This window comes from Aspergillus ambiguus (genome assembly GCF_047715705.1).
Source record: "Aspergillus ambiguus strain CBS 117.58 unplaced genomic scaffold BDV59scaffold_18, whole genome shotgun sequence".
Lineage (NCBI taxonomy): Eukaryota > Fungi > Ascomycota > Eurotiomycetes > Eurotiales > Aspergillaceae > Aspergillus > Aspergillus ambiguus.
Window position 1 is genome coordinate 396,095 of NW_027395531.1, and position 24,007 is coordinate 420,101.

Genomic DNA, 24,007 nt, shown 5'->3' on the forward strand with positions numbered 1-24,007 from the left:
GCCGAGGTGGATGACATTCATCTCAACACTACACCAACATACAAATACGTAGCGTAAAGGTCATAGATATATATTTTTTCTAGCAACTGAAAATGTCCCGACTGATAAATTACGATTCATATCCGTGTCGTGCGGATAAAACCGTACTCAAAGATCGTCGAGGGCGTCAACCATATTCTTGTCTCATACAGGATATACCGAAGTACATGCTGTATCCAGCTCAAGATCGACCGAGGGGAGCAGAAGACCGAGCGAGGCAAGAGACCGCAGTCTACTGTGAAGAGTTTGCCCTAATCCCAGGAAGTGGGAGAGCTTACGGTGGTTGCGGACCTGTACATGGTTCGTGATTTAGCACATTCAATTACCGGGTATCTATGAGCCCTTGTACAGCATGAAGCCCTGATAGACGCCGAGCCAACCGAAATCAATACGCCACTCGTGTCCGCATGTCCTAACGTCGATTAGTATATTGATTCTAAGAGTACCAGACCAGGCAACTTACCGAGATCTTCCGTTCAATCTCACGGACTGAACGATCCAGATCCGCAGCAATCATCATCTTTGTGTCATTAGGGAGTAAGAAATACGTCTCACACAGGTCGCCGTCGATAACACCCTTCACCGGCGCGTAGTAACTCCGGTAAATCAAATGGTCCCGCCCAGCGAGAGGAGGATTTTGAGAAGCCAGCTGCATCTCCAAATTCTGGAAAAAGTCGACATCCTCTCGACTGACGAAAGGCACGAGCATTCCAACCGTGCCATGGAATCCAGTCCACACTAGGATATCCCGGCCTCCAGCTACAAGTTGTGTCTTGTGCAAACTAGTAGGAATATCCTGTGTGTAAACGTGGATCATCAGTTCGAGCCGGTTAGGCGTACCATGGAGGTAGCCTCGCTCGTGGATCAGATGTGCGCCAGACCCATCCTCATCTGCCTGCTCCGAGATCTTCTTCGGGCAGCGGACCAACCAGATGTTGCCGAACTTGTCACCACCAGCAACGGTTTCATAGTCCACCATAGTAGTAGATGTCGTCCATCGGGAGACGGAGTCATCAACAAATGGAATGAGAACGTTCTCCTGGTATTTGTAGACCACATAAGTGACACTCTCACGAACATCGCTCACGACGATTCTGCTACCTTGAGTCTGCAGGCCGACGATCGTCTTGGGTACAACATGGGCCTGGCATTTCCGAAGGAGTTGCTTCATTCCTAAGTCATAGATGCGAAGCAAGGAACCGAGACCGACAGCAAGACGACCCTGGAAGGCAAGCATTGCAAGGGGTGGTTCTTCAACCTTCGTCTTGTGGATAAACTCAAGCTCCCGTCCCTCCTCTTGAAATCGGTAGATGTGGATGAACCCACCCGCAGAGGATGGCGGGTTCATCGTCATATCTTTGACGGTTCCAACAACAAGGAACGTCTCATCATCCTGACTGCTGAAAGGAACCGCAGCAACACTGACCGCTGCCTCATTATCCTCAAGTTCAATGCTATGGACGACCGCCTTTGCATCCACCGGGTCGACGACCTGGACGCAAGAAGCCCAATGGCCAGTAGCGCGGGGATACCCGAATTCTTCAGGGGGAAGGACAGTAGTATCTCCGTTACGAGACTTCGCATCTTCCAATAGTCTAGCTCTAGTGGAAGGCGACAGCACGTTGTTATCCGATTCGATGACGTAAAAGAGGGGCTGCTCTGGGTGCTTCACAAAACGACGGGGTGTATAGGAGAGAGGGATCGACTGTTGAAGCATGTTGTTGTCGAGCTTCTCAATTGAGAAGATCCTGCCGGTCTGTTAGTCGACATCGCCAGCATAAAATTGGGTGAACATTTTGTGCATAGGAAGCGATCTCAGTAGGAACAATTGGAGATATTAACTTAATAGTTGGTTCCACATAGGTGTTCGGATTATGTTTCTCATCATACGATCGAGGGCGAGGAAAAGGGAGAAGATTCAGCGATGCAACATACCTAAGATTCTGACCCTGGATTCCGACCATACCCTCAAGACACTGTTCGCTCGAGAAATTCCAACCCCACTCGAGAGGTACGTAGTCCAATGGGGTAAGCATGAAACCCTTCGTTTGAATGTCAGAGTATCCTAGCCAGGGACGGGAACTCAAAGCCAAGACGGCGGTTTGGCCTTTGACAGACACTTGGAACAGCTTCACGGGCTTCGATCCCAAAAAGCGGGTACGTGTGTCTGAAAGTTCACCGGTCACCTCGTCTAGGACAGTGCGCAGATAGACGCCAGAATAGAGGCCGATGTGGAGATAAAGTGTCGTGCCGCCAGAGCTCGAGTCAGCCATGGACATGATATTCAAGGCAGACGGGGCTGCAGTGAGCGCCTGAACAGATTTATTCTCCAGGGTTGAATCGGGATCCAAGCTGAGGATACGGACCGTTGAGTCATCACAACCAACAGCCAAGAACGAGCTTCGAACACGGCCCTCGGGCACTTCACCCAGACTGAGAGAGGTGACAGTACCAGACATCTGTCGGCGTTCGTCGTACTCAGCAAGAGTCCCATCGGCATCCATTTCGAAATAAACGATTTCGCCGGAGCTCAAAGCCACAGCAACCTGTCGCTCATTTGTAGCAGCAGCAACAATAGAGCGGTGCTGAGGTGCTGGCCATTCATTGACCCGACGGTCGACCATGATGTGACGGATACCCCTGGGGTGGATCTGGATCAAAGAATCTTCACCCAGCTGTTGGACCGCCAGCGTGGGAGCCGAGGAAAGAAAACCCGTATCGGTGACTTCCTCCACTGTTTCACCAATGCTAAGAACCAAAGTTCCGTTGGCGAATGAGAGGATAATGTAGGCATCAAACTCGTCGTCACGAGTCAACTTGGTTGTCCACACAGCAGATGGCACACTGGGAAGCTCGGATTCAACAATCTCCGAAACCTCCAAACCATGCTTGAGGGTCCTGAAGCTACTCCGAGCACCAGACCCAGAGATAGAGTATATCTGGGGAGCATCCTCTTCGGTAAGGTTAGCAACCTTGCTGTCGATCAATGGGTTCAACGAGTTGATAGTGTCAACAAGGTTGAGGTTTTCGGCGCCTCTCGGCCGGAAGTAGACCGGTTCGCATGGCACAGCAGGGTCGGCTGAGAAGTCTTCACTGCTGAACTCGATTTCCTCATCGTCATCGCCCAGTTTCTCGAACTGGTAGAAGTGATGGTTACCAGCCTCGCTGGCCACGTACAGGAAACCACTCTTCAAGATCAACAAATTCGATGCGTGAGGAACAGTATCAAAATACTTGATCTTGAGTCTCTTGACCTCGCCAGTCAACTGACCGTTCTCATCCTCTACCATGTCAATGGTGAGTTTGAAGAGGTCGCCATCCTCCGTCTGCAAAAGGAAGAAGAACGCGCCCCTCATCTTATGCATCACACCGGCAGTTATGCAGCGCTTGCGTTCGGGGTTCTCCGTCGCCCCATGGCGTCGAGGGATCGGGACTCTGAAGGCGTCTTGGTTCAGGTGTCGATATGTAACGTTGTCCTCGGCACATACCAAAACACCACTGGGACCATCGGCACCACCAGGAACCTGGAACAACATCGTAGCCGTGCGATCCACGGGGTCGGCCCACTTGCGCACGACGTGATTGAGACCGAGGTCGAGTTCGTAGTATACCAGAACCTTCTCGGTCTCCTCAAAAGCGCGGCCGGTAGGATCCTGATCGGACTCGGAATAGTCCACCTCCAACGCCGCGAAGATCGGGTTCTCATATCCAACATCCAGGGCGGTCATTGCGAAAACCAAAGTCTGTGGCTTGTGGGCTTCGAGTGGAGACGAGATGGTCAACTCGGCCTGCGAGTTTCGATTCAAGACGTACACCAGCTTGTTCTTCTCCACGGAGGCGATGATACACGCACGACCCTTCGGGTCGACCGCCAAATACTGGCCCGGGATGACACGGCGAACACCGGACTTGCCGAACGTCTCCAAATGGATACGGTTGAACCGGTTCTGCGACGGCACATACTCGATGATGGTAATGCGTCCGGAGTCCGAGCCAATAATGATATAATCTAGAGGCATCACTTGTTCAGCACAGTTCGAGGACTAGCGCATAGCGTCAACGCGGCCCACCGGGGGCACGTCCAGCTCCCAGGGGACAGTCTCGACAGACAAGGATCGTGCTGCCCGGGAAGCTTGAAGAATCACTAAAATGATCTTGGAATTGGGCGAGAGGGGGAAAACATTCTCATACCTTTGTTACTTCCAGCAAGTCGGAAAGCGGCTAATGAGCGAATAATCCCGAAGACATCTTGCGAATAAATCGGGGTGACCTTCCCCTGGGTGGGGTCGGGGCGATGGATGGTGAGCTTCGACCCCGACGCGGTGACGATCTGCTGCTCCTTGGTACCCGCGAATTGGCCTAGGATTGCTTGGGTGATGGCAGTGGGGGGTTGGATCGTCAAGGAGTACATAAACATATGCGAAGTGGTCGCCATGATGTAGGATTAGGCTTGCGTCCAAGCCAACGACAAAGCAGATGTAGGATGCAGGAGACGAGTGGTGTTTACAGTAGATGTTCAGCAGCCACGAGGACGGGACTTTAGAGTGAGATCACTCCCATTGCTGCCGGAGAAGAGAGGGAAGATAGAGGACTCTCCGAGCGAATGTCCTCGCGAGAATTGAGCGGGGGAAAGAGGGGGGTTGGAGGAGGAGAAGGCGACGGTGGTGGTGAAGTTGGGAGGAAAAGGTGAAAATTCCGGTGGGAAAGAAAGAGGAAAGAAGCCCGGGTGTTTGTCGTGTTTGCAGGATCACGTGAGGGAGCCGTCCGTATTGGGCAATTGCCGCCCAGCGGACGATGGGATTCTGCCCGCTTCCACTCCTATCAGCTAGTTAATTCACCACCCTCTCGATCTTCGTCTCTGGACTTCCGTCGAGTTGGATCTCTCCTCTTCGCTGTCGTGGACTCTCTTTGTATACCTGGTTTGACTCACTGTTTCCTTTTCCGCCTTGTCCTCCTCTGTGACGTGATTGTGGTCCCTTTTCCCGTTGCCTCGGTCCCCTCACCTCCGAATTCGTTGACCTCCCTCTATCTATCTACCCATCATGGCTGACGCCACCGGGGCCGAAGAGACCTCCATCACCTTCAACGTCAAGTCCTCCAACGATGCCAAGTTTACACTGACTCTCCCTGCGTCCACACCGGTGTCCGAGCTCAAGGAGAAGCTTGCGACGTCAGAATATGCTGACACGCCAGCCCAACGTCAGCGGTTGATCTACTCTGGGCGAGTGTTGAAGGACAACGAGACGCTATCCACATATAACATCAAGGATGGACACACCATTCACCTGGTGAAGAGTGCCGCGAGCAATCAACAGCCGGGTAGTTCATCCCAGAGCGCCGCCACCTCTGCGTCTTCGGGCGCTGCCGCCACTCCTCCTGGCGCTGGGGTCCCCACGAATCTCGCAGCGGGGACAGGTAACAACCCGCTCGCAGGCTTGACCGGCGCGCGGTATGCAGGATTTGCACAGCTCCCCGGAGCGGGGATGTTCGGTCCTGATGGTGGGGTAAGTTACCTTGCTGCTTGTCCTGGCCTGTGGATCCTCTTGTACGAGTATACTAACGATTGGTTTCTAGATGGGTCCTCCTCCGGACGCAGAGCAAATGATCAGCATGCTTGAGAACCCCCAATTCCAATCCACAATCAACGAGGCCCTCCAAAACCCCGCCATGATCGAAATGATGATTCAACAGAACCCAATGCTGCGCGATACCCCTGGAGCACGCCAGATGTTGCAGAGCCCGGCGTTTCGTCAGATGATGACAGATCCTGTCGCTATTCGCAGGTCGCTAGAATTGCAACGAGCGATGGGTGGCCTTGGCGGTGGCAGTCAGAGCGCATTCCCTGCCCCTGGGGTTACCAATACGACACCGCAGGAGAACCGGGGCGACCAGACTGGAAATAACAACAGTGGGGCGTCACCTACTCCCGGGGGTCAGATGTTCAACCCTTTCATGCCCCAGGGAATGGGCGCTGGCAATCCTTTTGCTGCCCTTTTTGGTGGGAACCCTGCCATGGGCGCCAACGCTGGTGCTGGGACCGGCAATGAACAGGCAGGTGCGAATCAAGGCGCAACCGGCGGCTCTACAACTGCGGAAGGACAGGGGCAGAATCAAGCGAATGCCGCCAATCCGTTCGCTTCTTTATTCGGCCAGGGCGGCATGAATCCTTTCGACCCCCAAACCAACCCTTTCCTTCAGAACCCTGAGCTTGCCGCACGGGCTGCGCAAGAAATGGCGTCCCACTTTGGCATGGGTAACGGTCAAGGTGGTGGAGCTAACCTGGCCTCATTGCTTGGGCTTGCCAACCCGCCTGTCCAGGACAACCGACCACCGGAGGAGAGGTATGCCGAGCAACTACGCCAACTCAACGACATGGGATTCTATGAATTTGAAAGAAACATTGAAGCTCTCCGCCGGACGGGCGGCAGTGTGCAAGGGGCGGTTGAATATTTGCTGGGCAACCCTGCGTAATCGGGTGTTCATGGGTCTGCCGGTGATGAATTTGATGCACGTGTAATGCAAGATGATTAGTTACATTGCGATGATTCGAATATGACGACCAGGTATGCACCGACTGCTAGAAAGTACTCTGTAGGTAGAGAAGCGTTGGTGATTAGTCAGATATTACTCAGCCGCGGGTCTATTTTTGTCCGACCCTGCGCTAAACCGGATCGAGCGACCCGACGATCTTGCTCCGCTGTTCAATTGCTTCGCCTCGTGCAGTCTGACTTCCCCAGTGCTGACCTCTCGAGCGTCGCCCTCTCCGCTAGGCATTGAATGCCCTTCCACTCGTTATCTCTACCTCTCCTGACGACGTTCCACCATCTGTCTTATCGCACCTTCGGCTCTCCGGGCGAGTGACTCGGGATTGACGCTAGATTGATCTACATCCGTGATTGTCGTACCCGCCACGTACACGTACGAGAACCGTCCATCCCGGTGCATGCTTGCGTTATTCCGTCTGGCGTTTGTTCGGTAGAGAGAGTGGCCTGGTTCTCTCCACCATGATGGATCTTGGGCGGTTCTGGTGTTTGTGGCTCCTGTTTGCCTCGTGCTCCTGCGCGTTCTACATCCCTGGTCAGTTTGCTGCCCCGATCCATTCACCTATACCCAACCCTAACCCCTTTGTCGTCGGCAACAGGATACTCGGTCAAACGGTACAATGATGACGAGCCCATCCCTCTCCTCGTCAACAAGATCTTCTCCGACCACACCCAACTACAATACGCCTACTATGACCTCCCGTTCGTATGCCCCCCTAGTGGACGCTCGCACGGCGGCTCGCCGTTCGGCTCGGGCCAGAGCGTCTCGTTGAACCTAGGCGAGATTCTACGCGGCGACCGCATCATGACATCGGACTTTGAGCTGCTAATGGGCAAGAACGTCGAGTGCCAGGCGCTGTGCACGCAGGAGGTCGGGCGCAAGGACGTCAAATGGGGCCGGCAGCTCATCCGGCAGGGCTACGTGGCCGAGTGGATCGCCGACAATCTGCCCGGCGCGACAAGTTTTGTGACGGTCGACCGCAGTCGCAAGTACTACGCGACAGGCTTCAAGCTCGGGTTCCAGGAGTTCTCTCCCATCGACGGCAAGCGCCGCTTCTACATCAACAACCACTTTACAATTGTGATCCGCTGGCGGTCGGCCCCCGAGGGCGGCAAGGTGGTGGTGGGTTTCGAGATCTATCCGAAGAGTATCCGCGCCGAGGACCACGAGGAGAACGGCTGTCCGAAGCAGGTGCACGAGCACCACGACGGCCTGGAACTGTATATCCCCCCGAACACGGCCCGCTTGCGCGAGATGTATCCCGGTTCGTCGTATCTCCCGGAGGATGACGACGAGGTGGACGACGGCGCGACGCTGAAGATCCCATACACGTACTCGGTGTACTTCAAGGAGGAGAACGGGGTCGACTGGTCGAACCGTTGGGATCTGTATTTCAGCAACCAGGATGAAGGCTCCGTGACGCATTGGCTCGCCATCCTCAACTCGCTGACCATCTCGTGCGTGCTGGGCGTCGCCGTGTATGTCATCTGGAACCGCACGGTGCAGGGCGACATCAAGGGCCGCGGCGATGGGGCGCTGGACGAAGCGAAGCTGAAGGCTCGCAGCGCGGCCAAGCTGCAGGAGCTCGAGCGCAAGGGTGACGGGCTCCTGGACCAAGGCGGCGATGTCGAGCGCGATGCCGATCTGTCATCGGAGGAGGAGAGTCTGGACGATGTCAGTGGTTGGAAGTTGTTGCATGGGGATGTGTTCCGTGTGCCGGAGTACAGTGGACTTCTGGCGCCGCTGGTCGGGTCCGGGATGCAACTGCTGTTTATGGTGTCAGGCCTTCTCTTCCTAAGCTGTCTGGGCGTGTTGAACCCCAGTTTCCGCGGTGGGTTCGTTAGCGTCGGAATGGGGCTGTTCATCTTCGCGGGTCTCTTCTCCGGATACTTCTCCGGACGTCTGTACAAGACATTTGGTGGAGCCAACTGGCGGAAGAATACGCTGATCGTAAGTTCCGTTCCCTGTTTCCGTCCCGTCGATGGTATGGTAGGATTGCTAACCGATTAGACGGCGCTGTTCTTCCCGGGATTGACGTTCAGTCTCATCTTCATCCTGAACCTCTTTGTTTGGGCGCAGGCCTCCAGCACGGCGATCCCGTTCAGCACGCTGGTCAGCCTGGTCGCGCTGTGGCTCCTGATCCAGGTTCCGCTGGTGTACGTGGGAAGCTGGTTCGGGTACGTACGGGCGACGCCGTGGGAGCACCCGACGAAGACGACGTCGATCGCTCGGCAGATCCCGCCGCAACCATGGTATTTACACAGCATCCAAGGCACGGTGATTACGGGGGTGGGGCCCTTTGCAGTGCTCTTCATCGAGCTGCTGTTTGTATTCAAGAACCTGTGGCAGGACAAGAGCGGTTACTACTACGTGTTTGGGTTCTTGAGCGCAGTGACGACAATTTTGATGGTGACGGTCAGTGAGGTGACCGTGATCGCGACGTACAGCCAGTTGTGCGCAGAGGTGAGGATCCCCATTGGTCCCGATGGGTGTTACGTGGCGAAAGCTAACCTGGGCATCGACAGAACTACCACTGGTGGTGGCAGAGTTTCCTGACGGGCGGCAGCAGCGCGTTCTGGGTGTTTGGCTACTGCATCTTCTACTACTTCTTCCATCTGCACATCACGGGGTTCGTGTCGAGCCTGCTGTTCTTCAGCTACAGTTTCCTGGCGTGCGCGGTGTACGGGCTGCTGACGGGGACGGTGGGCTTCCTGACGGCCTATGCGTTCATCCGGCGGATTTACAGCGCGATCAAGGTCGACTGAGATGGGGGTGGCTGGATGGACCGGTGGAAAGGCCAGATGCGCCGGAGTTGGGTGAAACAGCCGGAAATGAACGGAGCGGTCGAGGTGTCACCGATTGGATTTCAGCGAACATGCATGGTTTCTTGAGGGTATATATTCTGTTCATATTCATATGTTCGTACTTCGGATTTTGTATTTCTTTAGCGCGTTTAGTCAAGGTACGCAGGCAATCTCGACTTGCATTCCGTAGTCGTCGATATACTCCGTAGCTGCCTAGGTGTGCTAGCCGGCCCCGGGAGAACTGGTCACGCCAAGACAACATTCCGCGAGACGTGGAAGGGTGGAAGCAAGGCATGTAACAGGGATGGGAAGTGACGACGGATGATGATGCAGAATTGAACATCCTGGGGTGATGACGGGGGTACGTGGATACTTAAGATGTGAGAGACGGGAGTCATTCGTGGAATTGGCTGCGCCCCTTGATGGCGTGCTTGGGAGGCGAGATGATGTAGTCGGGATGCGGGATGGAGGTTGGACTGAGTTTAGGGGATCCTGGAGAGGGTGCGTCTGACGAGATGCGGAGCTGTCAATGTCAGATGGGCTCTTGCTTGGGGAAAGCTCTGATCACGATGGAGACGGGTGAGCGAGAGCAAGAAAAAGCTACGGAGTGGCTACGCAGCTAACATCGCAGCCGCAAGCGGAAACGAGCTTCGGTCGATCTTCCAGAAAAGCAAAGCCAGATGATCGGCCGGGGAACGGATGGTGATAGGGTGTGCGGGGATGATGCCATCGATCCGCGGTATTGGCACAGCACTAGTCAGGAGTGTATTTGGGTTTTTCTTTTTGCGTGGGATTAATTAATTGTCCAGGGGATGATGATGGCATGCGACGCTGATGATGCAGACATTCTCGCCGGGTGGCGGAGATGAGCTGAAAGCAGCCAGGGGTTAGTACGTCATAAGGCGTTACATCGTTGGATGATGATGAACTGATAATGGATGATCAAACAAATACTGCGATGCTCTCTAGTAGTCCGTAGCCATCGGAGTTGTAGTCATGCTGATAGCCACACGAAGACAATAGACATGGACAAGACGAAGAATCAATAGAGACAAAGAGAGTGACCAATCCGGTTCTGCTTACGCATCGGTGGGGTCGCCAAACCCACCGGCTCAGTTACCGAAGCCAATCAGAACGGCGCATCATGCCAAGGATGCCAAGATTGGGACTTGGGTGCAACGGGTTAGCGCACTCCGGGGGGGACTAACCAGGATGAGGCAAAGGTAGAATCGAAAAGAATCAAGAGAACGAAAGGAGAGCGTTGAACTGAACGGGGAGAAGATGAGATGTAAGAGGATTATGGGGTCAATCGTGTAGGGGATATGTGTGTGGTACTGAGATGGGCTGTATTCGAGAACCAGGTCCAGTGGCAAGACAAATCCTTTTCTTCTCTTCCTCCCTCGGGAACCTCTCCCACGGCGGTCCACCCAGTACTCGATGCTCTCGTCCTGCACTGCCTAGCTCGTGCTCATAATCGTACGGAGTAATGCTAACCCTGAATCTCTGACCCTGAATTCTATCAGTGTCAATCCCTCCGCGTCATCCCGCGACGGCAATTAATCACACCATCGACTCCACGGATGGTTCCATTGTTGCGGTGACATCCTTTAACCTCCTGATCTTCACCCTTAATCCGCTGCTTTCTGGTTCCAAAAATTTGCCTGAATTTGGGTCCGCTTACTTATTGCCACCTTCTATCCTCTTTTCTTCCCTTTCTTCTTTCTATCCTATCTTTCTTTCTTCTTCCTCACCCTACCTCTTTACCTCCTCTCCCTCTCCCTCTAGGACTCTTCCTATACCGCTAGCTCTAAGGCTACTCTCTTCTACTACCACTACTACTGCCTACTGCTACACCTCAACCTCCGCCATGGCTGCCAAAAAGCCCAACATCCTCTACATCATGGCCGACCAGATGGCCGCCCCTCTGTTGGCCTTCCATGATAAGGAGTCTCCCATCAAGACCCCCAACCTCAACCGGCTGGCCGAAGAGGGCGTCACCTTTGACTCCGCCTACTGTAACTCGCCGCTCTGCGCTCCCTCGCGCTTCGTCATGGTGACCGGGCAACTGCCCTCGAAGATCGGCGCGTACGATAACGCCTCCGACTTGCCGGCGGATACTCCCACCTACGCCCACTATCTCCGCCGCGAGGGCTATCACACGGCGCTGGCGGGCAAGATGCACTTTTGCGGGCCGGACCAGCTGCACGGCTACGAACAGCGCCTGACCAGCGACATCTACCCTGGCGACTACGGCTGGTCCGTGAACTGGGATGAGCCGGACATCCGCCCCGACTGGTACCACAACATGTCCTCCGTCATGGAGGCCGGTCCTGTGGTGCGCACCAACCAGCTCGACTTCGACGAGGAGGTCATGTACAAGTCCACCCAGTACCTGTACAACCACATCCGCCAGCGCGGGGACCAGCCATTCTGTCTCACCGTGTCCATGACGCACCCGCACGACCCCTACGCCATGACCAAGGAGTTCTGGGACCTGTACGAGGACGTCGACATCCCCCTGCCCAAGAACCCGGCCATCCCGCACGACCAGCAGGACCCGCACTCGCAGCGCGTGCTCAAGTGCATCGACCTCCTCGGCAAGGAGATGCCCGACGAGCGCATCCGCGCCGCCCGCCGCGCCTACTACGCCGCCTGCACCTACGTCGACACCAACGTCGGCAAGCTGCTCAAGGTGCTCGACGACTGCGGCCTGCGCGACGACACCATCGTCGTCTTCACTGGCGACCACGGCGACATGCTCGGCGAGCGCGGCCTCTGGTACAAGATGGTCTGGTACGAGAACTCCGCCCGCGTGCCCATGATCGTCCACGCCCCCAAGCGCTTCGCCCCCAAGCGCATCCCCCAGAACGTCTCCACCATGGACCTGCTGCCCACGTTCGTCGACCTCGTCGGCGCCCAGCTCATCTCCTCGCTGCCCCTCGACGGCGTCTCCCTGCTGCCCTACCTCACCGGCGAGGACGGGCCCAAGCCCGACACCGTCCTGGGCGAGTACATGGCCGAGGGCACCCAGTCGCCCGTCGTGATGATCCGCCGCGGCCGCTGGAAGTTCGTCTACTCGCTGATCGACCCGCCCATGCTGTTCGATCTGGAGACCGACCCGGACGAGAAGGTCAACCTGGTCGCGGGCATGAGCGTGCCGGTGGCCGCCCCGGTGCCCGCCCCCGTGTCCAAGCTCGCGGCGCCGCCGGTGCCCGGCCCAACTGCGCTGCCCACCCCGGTCGACTCGCCCAGCGGCTCGCCGGCGCCGCAGCGCAACGCCTCGGCGTTCCCGTTCCCGCGGGCCCCCAGCCCGGTGAAGAACGGCCTGCCGACAACCACCGAGCCGGCCAAGCTGCTGGCGCACTTCACGGAGGAGGTGCAGGCGCGGTGGGATCTGGAGGCGATCCGCGACGACGTGTTGCGGTCTCAGCGCCGCCGCCGGCTGGTGTACTCGGCGTTGATCCAGGGCACGCCGTCGATCTGGGACTACGAGCCGCGCATTGACCCCAGCACACAGTACGTGCGCAACCAGGGCAAGGGGGCGCTGGACGATGTGGAGTTGATTTCGCGGTGGCCTCGTGTGTTGCAGCAGGCTGCAACGGCACGGGGCATGTAGACGGCGGAATATTGGGGGGGATTTGAACTTCTTTTTGGAATCTTTTCATTGGAAAAGTTAGCGACGCGATACCCTTGCATTTTTGCGTCGTGTGTATTATTATATCGATCTATATCTAGCTCGGCATTTGTGCAGCTTGTAAGAATGACATCAGAATTTTCCTCGGCTTGGCTCATCCGTATATTGTTCCAAGTAGTTCAACTACTCCACCTCCCCCTCATTTCATTCCATCTCCCTCCACACATCCACCACCACCAAACCCCTCCCCGAACCCAAACATCATGCCCAAAATCACCGTCGCAGTCGCCCAAGCCCGCACCCAGTCCTCGCTCGAGACTACCCTCGCCGCGCTCGCCCGCATCACCGCCCACGCCGCCAGCCGCGGCGTGCACCTGCTGCTGTTCCCGGAGGCGTATCTCGGCGGATACCCGCGGACATGCGATTTCGGCGCCAGCGTCGGCGCACGCCAACCGCACGGCCGTGAGCAGTTCCTGCGCTATTTCCAGGACGCGGTCGACCTCGGCGACACGCCGACGGGGGCCGGGGACGACTGGGTGCAGCGCCGACTGCCCGTGGCGGAGGGGAAGAACCACCGCGGCGACGGCACGCGGGAGACGCTCGAGCGGATTGCGCGCGAGACGGGGGTGTTCATCGTCGCCGGTGTGATTGAGCGCGCCGCGGGCAGTCTGTACTGCGCCGTGGTCTACGTGGATCCGTTGCGGGGGTGTCTGGGGAAGCGGCGGAAGGTGATGCCTGTATTCTCTCCCCCTCTCCCTTTACCGGTCGAAAACAAACCCTCTCAGGAAGAAAGACAAGTGCTGATAATGTGTGCAGACCGGCTCGGAACGGCTCGTCTGGGCCCAGGGCTCCCCTTCCACGCTCAAAGCCGTCACCACCCACCTCAACGGCGTCCCCGTCACCCTGGCCGCCGCCATTTGCTGGGAGAACTTCATGCCGCTGCTGCGCCAGAGTCTGTACTCGCAGAACGTCAACATCTACTGCGCGCCGACCGCCGACGCCCGCGACACCTGGCTCCCGCTCATGCGCACCGCCGCCTTCGAGGGCCGCACCTTCGTGCTGTCTGCGAACCAGTGCGTGCGCGCCAACGAGCTGCCCGCCTGGATTACGGGACAGGCTGCTGCCCGTGCCCCGGCTGGGCCCCAGCGGAAGCACTCCGTCACCCATGAGGGCCCGCATGAGATTGTCTGGCCGGAGGGGGTGAATGCCGCGGCTGTGGCGCCGCCCGCGGCCGCCAAGGCTGCTGCTCCCTCGAGTGAATACGTCTGTCGCGGGGGCTCCTGCATCGTCGGGCCACAGGGCGAGGTGCTGGCCGGGCCCATCTGGGAGGTCTCGGCGGACGATGAGCCCGACGACGCGGTCGAGGATAAGACGGCCGTCGGGGATGGGCTGCTGGTTTCGGAGATTGACGTCGAGGACTGCGAGCGCGGTCGGCTCGACCTCGACGTCGCGGGGAGCTATTCGCGCAGTGATGCGTTCAAGTTGACGGTCGAGGGGCTGAGCCTGGATCCGCCGCCTCTGTAGTTACCTCGTGTACATGTACATACTGCACTAAAGCCATGGAAGACAAACAGTCCGTCTGATAAACCAATCTGTATCTACATCATTCCAGCGCATATACAGGAGCCTTGAACAGCACGTTCACCGGGCCACGTCCGCGTACCTCCGCCAACACAAACGACGCCAGTCGCACCCGCGCCGGTCCTCGCTCCTCCGCCGGACGTCCTGCGTCCTCGTTGCTGCTGCCGCCGCCGCCCGCCGGCGCACCGCGTCCGCCGCGGTTCATGAACGACCGGAACACCGACGAGCCCTTGCTGCGGTTCTCGCCGGCCGACTCGCGGTCACTGTCTTGGGGTTGATCCTCCCCACCATTGCCGCCGCCGCCGCCACCGCCCTCCTGGCGGTCCTGGTCAGTCGACGGGCGAGCTGCTTCGCCTCCCGCGGGCGCCGTCAACGGCTTGATGCCCGTCTCGACCTTCATGGTGGCGTCCTGAATGGGGGTGCCCGGGGTCACATACTCGATGCAGACGTCGCGCGACTCGAGGGGGATCTTGTCGGCGATGCCGACGGCGTTCTCGACGATCATGCGGGCGGCGCTGTCAAGCCCCGCGGGGGGCGGGTCGCACAGGTGCGCGGAGAGGGTGGCGACGAGCCCGTCGACAAGCCGGTCAATCAGCTGGGTGCGGTGCTCGTCGGCGGCTGGGCCCTGCAGCGCCTCCGACAGCCCGTCGAGGGTGGTGCGGCGCCAGTTGGAGATGCGGGCGATGGCATTCTCCTTGTCCTCGTCGGTGTAGGTTTTGGCCTGCTGCCGGCGCAGGGTCATCTCGATCGACTTGAGCTGCCGGCTGAAGGCCATGTCCAGGGCCGGGTGGAAGTAGCGCTCGAACAGCTCCTCGACCAGCCAGCGGCTCATCACCGCCCGACCGATCGCCATCATCTCTTTGGTGCCGGCCTGCGGGGCGTCCTCGTTGACGTAGCCGTGGAGCCACGTCGGGATACCGGTCCAGTCCTTGCGGATGGAGAACGCGAGGTCCTTGATGGCGCCGTCGAGCCGCACGAACCGGCTGGCGTACTCGTTGTCGTCGAGGACGGTGCGCGAGACCGCCATGCGCTGGTGCGCCACGGTGTTCTGGAGGTGTTGCACCTGGGCATCTTTTTCGAAATAGTAGCGTTTGACTTTGGAATATTTTGCTTCTGTGGAGGGGTTAGATCAGAGTAATGGAACGAATTGAGGAGGGGGGGGGGAAGGCGCACGGAGTTCGTCGTGTTTCTGGAGGAGGGTTTTCATGTCGATTTCCTCCTCGCGACCGCGTTGGCTAGAGGGCGTGCTGCGGCCGGGCTCGGAGGGCTGGCCCGATCCGCTGCGGTAACCAGTCTCCTGGGCGGATCCTTGGTTCGCGGGCGGGGGCCCCTGGGAGCCGCCCGGGGGTCGATCGGACATACCGCTGGAGGAGTCTGGCTGGACGGGCAAGGGACGCAACGGGGACGGCGGCCCAACTGACTGACGGGAGGGCGGACGAATGTGATCGACGGGATGCTGGCCCGGGGTCAATTCGGCGGCGTGCCGTGGTGCGGACGAATCGGCAGGCGAGGAGCGGTAGAGATTCTCCAGCGAATCGGTGTGGGAGCGTTGGATGAAGGGGGGATTGGGGGAACGAGGAGGACGGGCGTGGTCATGCGAGAAAGCAGCGTCCTGCGGCATGGGGGACTGGGGCGTCTTCTCTAAGCGAACATGCTCTCGTGTAGGATGGTGAGGGTCGGTCGTGTCCACCGACAACGGGCGCTGATGACGACGCGGAGGAGCACCGGGCGAGGGATTCCTCAACGACTGGTTGCGCTCGGGGAAGGTGACGGACTCCTTGGAGGGAGGCGAGGAGTGAAAGGTGAACAGACTCCTCCTGGAGCGACGGGGGTTCTCCTGATCTTCGGGCTGCGCAGGCGATGGGGGCCAGGACGGGTCAGCATCGACGATGCGGGGGGGAGGCGCAGCAACCGAAGGGAATCCCGGACGAGAATCGACGGGGTTGGGATGGCGTTGACTGCGAGAACGACGCAGAAAGGAGTGATGGGACTGATCCTTGTGGGGTTTCGTGTTGGTGGTGGTGGTGGTGGTGCTGTTGTTGTTCGTGTTCGTGGAGACGGAAAAGCGACGGTCAAGATCGTCGGCGACAACAGGCGGTGGAGGGAGATGCTCGACAGAGTGAAAGGCGGGCGAGTCGCGAGGCGGTTGTTTTCTGCGAAAGAAGGATGGCATGGAGAGAGAGGGAGTTGAGAGGGGGAGAGAGAGAGATGTTGGAGAGAGAAGAGAAGAAGAAGAAGAGACGAGGTTGAAGTTGATAAAAGAGGAGAAGTGGGGGATTCGGCGGCTGATTGGCGGCAACACGAGGCCACAGGAGCATCAGATGTATACGAACGAGATGGAATTATTATTTTTATTATAATTACTCCTACTGTTATTTAGAAGATATTTATAAGAGAGAGAGATAGCATTGCAGATGCACATGTTCAATGTGATGTGTCTGGTTAAGCGATACGATGTTTATAGACTTAAAGACTCCTCCACGGATAGACCTACTTCTTGGTTTTTATATCCATGATAAATCCATGCAGCTGGAGAGCTTGACTGGAAAAGTGCAGATAGGAAGGGAAGTTCAGATGCATTCAAGCCTTCACCATAGATAGATCTAACAAGACTCTACAAGTAGGTACAATAGGCAGAACGCCCTCAAATAATTATGTCTAGCACACACCATGTGTCTTGCCCGTCTTGCCCTGCAGAGAATGGCTCTCTCCCTGGTAATGGGGATGGTTGTGCTTCGCCTTGTGCGAGTTGGTCGTGTGCGTACGGACATGTCTAGTACAGAGTCAGCCGAGTCCAAAGAGCAAAGCAGCAGGGCAAACCTACAGAGTATACTTCTCCAGCATGGCCTTATCCATATCTCCAAGCGTCGTCAATGCCAGCTTGATGTCATTGACCAGAGCATCGCAACGGTTCATACTGAAGTCTTCACGGACAACCACCCGCATCAGCTTGAGGTTGTTGCTATGCGGCGCCATCGTATACGCGGGCACAATCCAGCCACGCTCGCGCAGTTGATGCGCCAGGGCAAACTCATCGAAGAGTCCATCACGCCCGTCTTGGAGTCGGAATGCAACCAGGGGCAAGCCACGGCCACGACGCTGGCTCAAGATAATAAAACCGAGCTGTTCCAGCTGGTCGGCGAGGTAGTCTGCAATCCGGGTGATGTTGACCATGATCGAGCGGTAGCCGCGCTTGCCCAGACGGATCATCTGGTAATACTGGCCGATGACCTGAGAGGCTCCCTTGGAGAAGTTAAGCGTGAAGCTTGCCTGCTCAGCGCCGAGGTAGTTGATGTTGAAGATGAGTTCCTTTGGGAGAAACTCCGGAGAACGCCAGACGACCCAGCCAACCCCAGGATAGACGAGACCATACTTATGGCCAGAGACGTTGATCGAGACAACCTTTTCGAGCCGGAAGTCCCACTGCAAGTTGGGGTTGATAAACGGCACGACGAAGCCGCCGCTGGCCGCGTCAACATGGATGGGCACGTCCATGTCGCGCTCGATGAGCAGATCATTGAGAGCCTTGACATCCTCATACTCCCCCGTGTAGGTTGTGCCGAGAATAGCACAGATCCCGATGGTGTTCTCATCGACGAGGTCCACCGCCGCCTTGGGATCCAGGACGAAGCGGTCCGATGTGCAGTAGACGTAGCGCTCCTCGACTTCGAAATAGCGTGCCGCTTTCTCCCAGCAGACCTGCACGGCGCTGTTCATGATGATATTCGGGCGCGAATAGTCCTTGCCTTCCGCCTTGCGCTTGTTCTGCCAGCGCTTCTTCATCGCCAGCGTGCCCAGCATGATGGCCTCGGATGAGCCAATGGTGGATGTTCCCATCGGGTGCTCGTCGCCGGTGGTCGGGGCGTTGAACAGCCGTGCGATCATGTTCACGCAACGATTCTGGATCTCCGCACTCTGCGGGTATTCTTCGTAGTCGATGAAGTTCTTGCTCAAGGACTCGGTCATGAGTTTTTCGACCTCGTCTTCCTGTTGTTGTTTAATATAAGCTTCTTCATAGGGTCTTGATATGGCTGTACCATGTATGTTGTAACAAAACTCGCCAGGCTGAGTCCGTTAGCATGCGTCGTCATCAACGGAGGGGTCGGTGTACTTCAGCATGGGGTTTCCATCCAGACTCAGCTCATCTTTGATCATACGGTAGGCAACTTCACGGGGCATTTCGCGCTCTGGCATCTCCGACTGAGGTAGCTGCTCGGCAGCGAAACGGGTGCCGTAGACGCTGGAGTAGAAATCATCGTCTTCGGTGGTTTCCAATTGAATGGAGTCGACCCGCTTGATAGGGGTAATGTCAGAGTTCGTATGAACCTTTGCGAGATGGACCATTTTTCTTCGTTGAATTAATTCCCAGGGTAAAAGATTATACACAAGAAACAGACGATGGCGTACAGATGTGGCTGTATGTAGAGACGGGAGAATGAGGGGTATGCAATGCAATGCAGAGTAGCGGTCAATGATGCAGTATTTATACCTCCATCCTTGTCTCACTAGACGTAATATTAATAGACTGGCCAAATCACCATCCAGTCCCGACGCCGGTAAGATTGGACAGGTGGAATCCTCGCGATGGAGTTGTCGTGGCTGATCGGCCCACGTTTCCTCCCATTATTGCCGACATCACTCCACCTCTATCGTCACGCTAGCACAATGACCGCTTAAGAGCTATCCCCTATTTCTCTAGACTATTCATAGTCGGGCAGATCTGAGCTTGGTGAAGCTTGGCGGGACATGGAAGTGGACCAGCCGCAGATTGTCTCAGCCACGACGATCCCACCTTTCGTGGCCCAATGACGGTTAGAAATGCCCGCCGTGACGACAGAAAGAGGGGATTTCCTTGTGGGTGTGGATCATGATGGAATCCTGTTTTACTAGTGGTATTCGAGAACGAGGGGTTTGAAGGCAGGTATATCTGCTTTTCTTCCGTTTTTAGAATTGACAATGCTGGAGACTCGATCGTTCCAGGCTTTACAGCGTCACAATAATGCATCTAGTTGATATGTGGATCCTAGACAACCTGTACCCCGACTTTTGGAGTCCTGCAGCCCCTCTCAGCGCTCTGTCCCTCCAAAGCTTTCTAGCTTGCACGAGGGACACAAGGGTTTTCTTCGTTAAATTGGACACACCTATCGATCAGAACCGAGAATGGAGGGCACAGTGCAAATGAAATCCTCTGGTGTGATCTCCTCGTTGTCCATGAGGACCTTGTAGTGTTCAACCTTATCCTTGACCTCGTCATACGCTGCCAGATCATTCAGCTTGTCGGCCACGAATTTTTCGGCTTCCCCTGTGTCTCCATATTCCTTAAGGCGCTCATCCCACCACTGCGGACCCTTGTGTTTTCGCAATTGCATACAAGGGAAGGTATGTGTATCAAAAAAAGCCACTTGACAGAAGCATATTGAGCCACATGGCGCCTGAGTCTTTAGACCATTTGATCAGCTCAGTAAGATTTTTCCGGTCGTTTCCTGTCATCTTTGCCTCTTCCTCTTCAAGTACACGTATAAAGATCTCCAGACATTTGAAATAGCGATCAGTGGTCTTCGGGGCCTCGTCCTGCTCAAAGTCCCATTCGTCGTCAACAGGACGATCCAGAAGAAGCCACCAAGGCGCGGTTCCAAATAATTGAGCTGGCCCGGCATAAACCCACTCCATGTCTATTACCCCGGTGATTGTAAGGTCATCCTTACTTCGTACAATAACGTTTGCTAGGCCGAAATCATCGCAGATAAGTTTGAAAGGGCCGTGGTCATAGATTGTGTTAGTTAATTCAGGAATCAGAGACTTCAATATATTCAAAGCTGCGTATCTTGATTTTGCGCTCCATGGGCCTGCAATTGAATTCGCTTGAAGTTGTAGTTGTCGCCAGTCTTGGCTGTTAACGTATTCGAAATATTTTCTAGTTGATGAGAAACTATCAGCCTGATCATCTATTGCTATTAGTAAAGAACTCATATTTTAGATCGTATGTAGCACAAACCAAAGGTATTAACACCTCCTACTCTTAGAATATCATGTCCCTTCCACGTGAGCGGACGTCTAGGCGCAGGGAATTTTGTCTTTGGAGTTGGCAAACTGCCAATCTGGTTGAAATCGATCTTAAAAAGCTGTAACATAAAATGCGCCATCTGCCTATAGACATATTCGATATCGGCGTCAGGGATCTCTTCCTTAAGGAGTCTCGAATCGCCTCCGCCAAACACATCATTAAGGAGGATGCCGTTGATAAAGTCCATTAGCATGAAAGGACCTAAACCGAGTTGATTTGCCCCTGCAAGACCCCAGGCGTGAATTTTTGGGATGGGTATCGACGTCTTCTCTTGTATAAGGAGGAGAGCTTCCACTTCCATCGCCACCTTTTCGTCTGCGTATTGTGGAGAGACGCTGCTAGCGCGAGGGAGACGGAAAAACCAGGTCGTTCCGTCATCAAAAACAATCTTTTGGCCTACATTGTATGAGCCATTCAGGAACCCTCCATCCAGCCGACATGGAAGTTTTTCAGGATGAAAACCAGAAGCCCAGCTGCAAATACGTCCGTCCACGCGAGCCGCATTTACCTTCTCCACCCAAACGGTCTCCTCTGCCATGTGAAGAAGGTCGAGAGGCTTGTTGTAGTCCATTATGAGTCCAGTTGCTTGTAAGGCACAGAAGAACGAGTATGGAAGGGGGCGGATGGCGAGGACAAAGGGTGTGGCTGTTTTTATCAAATTTCAGTCACGCAAATTGTTTACTGACCGCCAAGTTGAAACGGAATGCGGAGATATTTCGTGCACCCAACGGAAATTAGAAGATGAAAGAATATTATCAAGAAGTAGAATAGTTCGCTTAGGTTCCGATTATCTACCTGCGACAGTATGAATACAATATATACAGATTAGGGTGGCAGCTAAATCAATTGACTCAAAGCAAGTACAGAAGAACAATAGACATGGGCATCATCTATATATGCCCTCCCCCTTTTCCACACATGGAGTTGTACGGCCTAAAGGTTCAACAAAAACCGTGACAATCCACAATCAAAGCTTGAACATCTTACTGGAGTTCCACACACCCGCCTTTCCGGGAGAAAGGATACCATTTGGATCCAGCAAATCCTTGAAGGACGAAGTCAGCTTAGAAATAGCGCCATTGTTGAAATTATGATGAGATGCAACCTCATCCATGAAACTGATGTGAGTCCGATACTCCGAATAACCGAGCCCGACGGTCATGTCAGTAAGCCTCTTCAGAAGGTCTCTCATATGCGCCTGTTCGGACCCCTTGTACATGACAAGATTGATAGGAATAGTATAACGTGCGAAGAGATGGAAGTCGGCGACGAAATCAAATCCCGCATTCATGGTTAGCTCCTTGGCTTGTAAATACCACTCATACAGTTCTCGACCAGACGGCGGGATAACAGGGGCAAAGGCAACATGCCCGCCTCCTTTCTCACGGAAGTCCAGGCACGTCAGTGAGTGGAGAGTGGGCCGGCCCGTTTGAGGCAAGATTTCGGGCTCGTCGCCAATGACTTCTGCATCTAATGCCTGTCCAGGTGCGGATGTATACAGCTTTGCGGTGACACTTGCTCCGGGGATTGCGGAAAAGGCCCGTTTAACCGCCCCAAGCTGTGCCTCGATTACATCGCGAGGCCCATAGAGGGAAAACAAGTTTACCCACCACGGCCATTGCATAAAGGTCTGGACCTCTTTCAAGACTGGGCCAGGAATGGAAGTCCTCCCGATATAAGGGGCGATCTTTGCCCTAACGACAGGGTGCTCAGCAGCTGCCATGATAAGGCAGACGATGTTTGCGAGTCCAGGGGAGTTGGTAAGGATTCGCCGGCGAAGCAAGTCAGTTGAGATCCCAACCAACGATGCCAGATCTTCTTCGCGCGGTACACTGACTTCGCACCGGATAAAGGCCTCGGGTGCTGGGGTACAGTGAATACCCATCTTTGTAACCACCCCTATAAGCTGTTAGTCACCATTATGGGGACAACACGACAAAGCATGGAGCATTACCAAGGTTAGACTGAAAGAAAAGCCCATCCAAACTAGGTCCGAGGCCTCTACAATATTGTTAGTACAACGCGAACCAGGAGAGAAGATCGGTGGATGCTAACACATACCCCTTAAAAAGCGCAAAGCACTTGTTCCCTTCCATAGCACCCATCCCAGTTCTTATTATCTCTCCGTTAGGCAAAACCACCTCCATGCCGCATTGCATTTGGGTATGTTCTCCCTCTGGGGTATATCCGAACCCACGATCAAGGGTGTTGCCAACGACCGACCCCCATCCAAGAGAAGGAACAGAAGGCCACAACCTTAGCCCTCTCTCTTTAACGGCCTTGTAGAGGTCAAAGAACGTAACACCAGGCTCCACAATTGCGTATGCGTATTCCTCGTTGATCTCGATGATTTTCTTCATGCGGTGGAGGTCTAGCACAACGCTACCACGAACGACTGGAGATGATGCTCCATACCTGATTTGTACTCGGTTAGCTTTGAGCTTTTGGACGGTTTATATCGCCCAGCCATTGTCCATACCCGAGGTTCTTCCCGCGCGAAACTGTCCAAAGCGGAATTCGGAATTTGTTGGCAGTTGTCACCACGAACTGAACATCCTCGACCGTCTCCGGCCGAACGGCACCCGATGGGCAGTGGTCTCTTGCGAGAGGGAACGGGTCTCCGTATTCAAATCGTCCGTTAAGCCCCTCTGGCGCACCGAACGAGTGGTCCCTGGACACGTTGGATTCGCCAATTTTGCTGGAAATCTGATCAAAGAATGCTTTTAGAGTTTCGACGGTCACGTTCGGCGGTAAGACATGCTTATTATTCATTGTGACTGTGTTGATAGTAAAGTCGGGGATTGAAACAATTATGCTTGATGTAATCTCAAGTACCCTGTCGATCTACTCTTACCTCCTTTTATACTATGACTGGAATGGCCTCTTTGCACATGATTATTAGCTGGAGGGACTATACCTTGAAGCAAATGAAATCCGTGCTTTGCGAACTTCATGGGGGCATGAACCCCGAAACCCTGGCCGGCGGCGAGCATCGGTATGTGGGGAGATGCCGGCGGGGGCGGATGGTCATACTTCAAAGTAGTCTCAACATACAATTTTAGCGGGACCTATGCGCGTTATTGCTCAGCGTGATACTAATCTGTCAGAAGAGCCATGCTATTAAAAAGCTGGGTTGGGATTTGTAGACAGTATGGCCGAGGAGTAGCTGAGGTATAGGGGTAGACGGATGTCAAACCAACATGCAAGTTCTCACGTCCTACGATCTATCTTAGTCTCGATGCAAAAACCCTCCTTGGTCTTGAGTAGTAACTACAGTAACTACTGTTTATCTTTCTTCCTTGAATTAGCAGACACGTGTCAAATTCTTACAATCAGTCGCTA

At 55.3% G+C, this 24,007-nt stretch overlaps 9 protein-coding genes across 9 annotated transcripts; 4 read left to right on the forward strand and 5 right to left on the reverse strand.

Annotated features, from left to right (window-relative positions):
- Positions 1-4,878, reverse strand: BDV59DRAFT_179666 (DDB1/RSE1 family protein). The gene is made up of 3 exons (XM_073689943.1): positions 4,231-4,878; positions 1,975-4,048; positions 1-1,787 (listed from the first exon to the last, which is right to left on the reverse strand). The coding sequence occupies exons 1-3, from the start codon at positions 4,472-4,474 to the stop codon at positions 476-478; spliced, it is 3,630 nt and encodes a 1,209-aa protein (XP_073547504.1). The 5' UTR covers positions 4,475-4,878; the 3' UTR covers positions 1-475.
- On the forward strand, positions 4,857-6,678 carry BDV59DRAFT_179669 (ubiquitin domain-containing protein DSK2). The gene is made up of 2 exons (XM_073689944.1): positions 4,857-5,543; positions 5,614-6,678. Exons 1-2 carry the CDS (start codon positions 5,082-5,084, stop codon positions 6,508-6,510), a joined length of 1,359 nt encoding a protein of 452 aa, XP_073547505.1. The 5' UTR covers positions 4,857-5,081; the 3' UTR covers positions 6,511-6,678.
- Positions 6,679-6,687: 9 nt separating this feature from the next.
- Positions 6,688-10,029, forward strand: BDV59DRAFT_179670 (transmembrane 9 family protein). Its single transcript, XM_073689945.1, has 4 exons — positions 6,688-7,116; positions 7,181-8,532; positions 8,593-9,045; positions 9,108-10,029. The coding sequence occupies exons 1-4, from the start codon at positions 7,044-7,046 to the stop codon at positions 9,345-9,347; spliced, it is 2,118 nt and encodes a 705-aa protein (XP_073547506.1). The 5' UTR covers positions 6,688-7,043; the 3' UTR covers positions 9,348-10,029.
- Positions 10,030-10,998: 969 nt separating this feature from the next.
- On the forward strand, positions 10,999-13,231 carry BDV59DRAFT_39809 (putative choline sulfatase). Its single transcript, XM_073696322.1, has one exon. The coding sequence runs from the start codon at positions 11,254-11,256 to the stop codon at positions 13,000-13,002; it is 1,749 nt and encodes a 582-aa protein (XP_073547507.1). The 5' UTR covers positions 10,999-11,253; the 3' UTR covers positions 13,003-13,231.
- BDV59DRAFT_179675 (nitrilase) lies at positions 13,230-14,750 on the forward strand. Its single transcript, XM_073689946.1, has 2 exons — positions 13,230-13,755; positions 13,835-14,750. The coding sequence occupies exons 1-2, from the start codon at positions 13,284-13,286 to the stop codon at positions 14,542-14,544; spliced, it is 1,182 nt and encodes a 393-aa protein (XP_073547508.1). The 5' UTR covers positions 13,230-13,283; the 3' UTR covers positions 14,545-14,750.
- Positions 14,407-17,018, reverse strand: BDV59DRAFT_39807 (uncharacterized protein). Its single transcript, XM_073696321.1, has 2 exons — positions 15,775-17,018; positions 14,407-15,714 (listed from the first exon to the last, which is right to left on the reverse strand). Exons 1-2 carry the CDS (start codon positions 16,772-16,774, stop codon positions 14,624-14,626), a joined length of 2,091 nt encoding a protein of 696 aa, XP_073547509.1. The 5' UTR covers positions 16,775-17,018; the 3' UTR covers positions 14,407-14,623.
- Positions 17,019-17,030: 12 nt separating this feature from the next.
- On the reverse strand, positions 17,031-19,113 carry BDV59DRAFT_179682 (glutamate decarboxylase). Its single transcript, XM_073689947.1, has 5 exons — positions 19,009-19,113; positions 18,713-18,949; positions 18,639-18,666; positions 17,426-18,588; positions 17,031-17,374 (listed from the first exon to the last, which is right to left on the reverse strand). Exons 2-5 carry the CDS (start codon positions 18,943-18,945, stop codon positions 17,260-17,262), a joined length of 1,539 nt encoding a protein of 512 aa, XP_073547510.1. The 5' UTR covers positions 18,946-18,949; positions 19,009-19,113; the 3' UTR covers positions 17,031-17,259.
- Positions 19,114-19,742: 629 nt separating this feature from the next.
- BDV59DRAFT_202490 (phosphotransferase family protein) lies at positions 19,743-21,236 on the reverse strand (the record flags this gene model as incomplete). Its single annotated transcript, XM_073694041.1, has 3 exons — positions 19,743-19,903; positions 20,004-20,546; positions 20,597-21,236. 3 exons carry the CDS (start codon positions 21,234-21,236, stop codon positions 19,743-19,745), a joined length of 1,344 nt encoding a protein of 447 aa, XP_073547511.1.
- Positions 21,237-21,568: 332 nt separating this feature from the next.
- On the reverse strand, positions 21,569-23,437 carry BDV59DRAFT_208171 (uncharacterized protein; the record flags this gene model as incomplete). Its single annotated transcript, XM_073695153.1, has 4 exons — positions 21,569-22,564; positions 22,620-22,666; positions 22,727-23,080; positions 23,145-23,437. 4 exons carry the CDS (start codon positions 23,435-23,437, stop codon positions 21,633-21,635), a joined length of 1,626 nt encoding a protein of 541 aa, XP_073547512.1. The 3' UTR covers positions 21,569-21,632.
- Between the last annotated feature and the right edge of the window lie 570 nt (positions 23,438-24,007).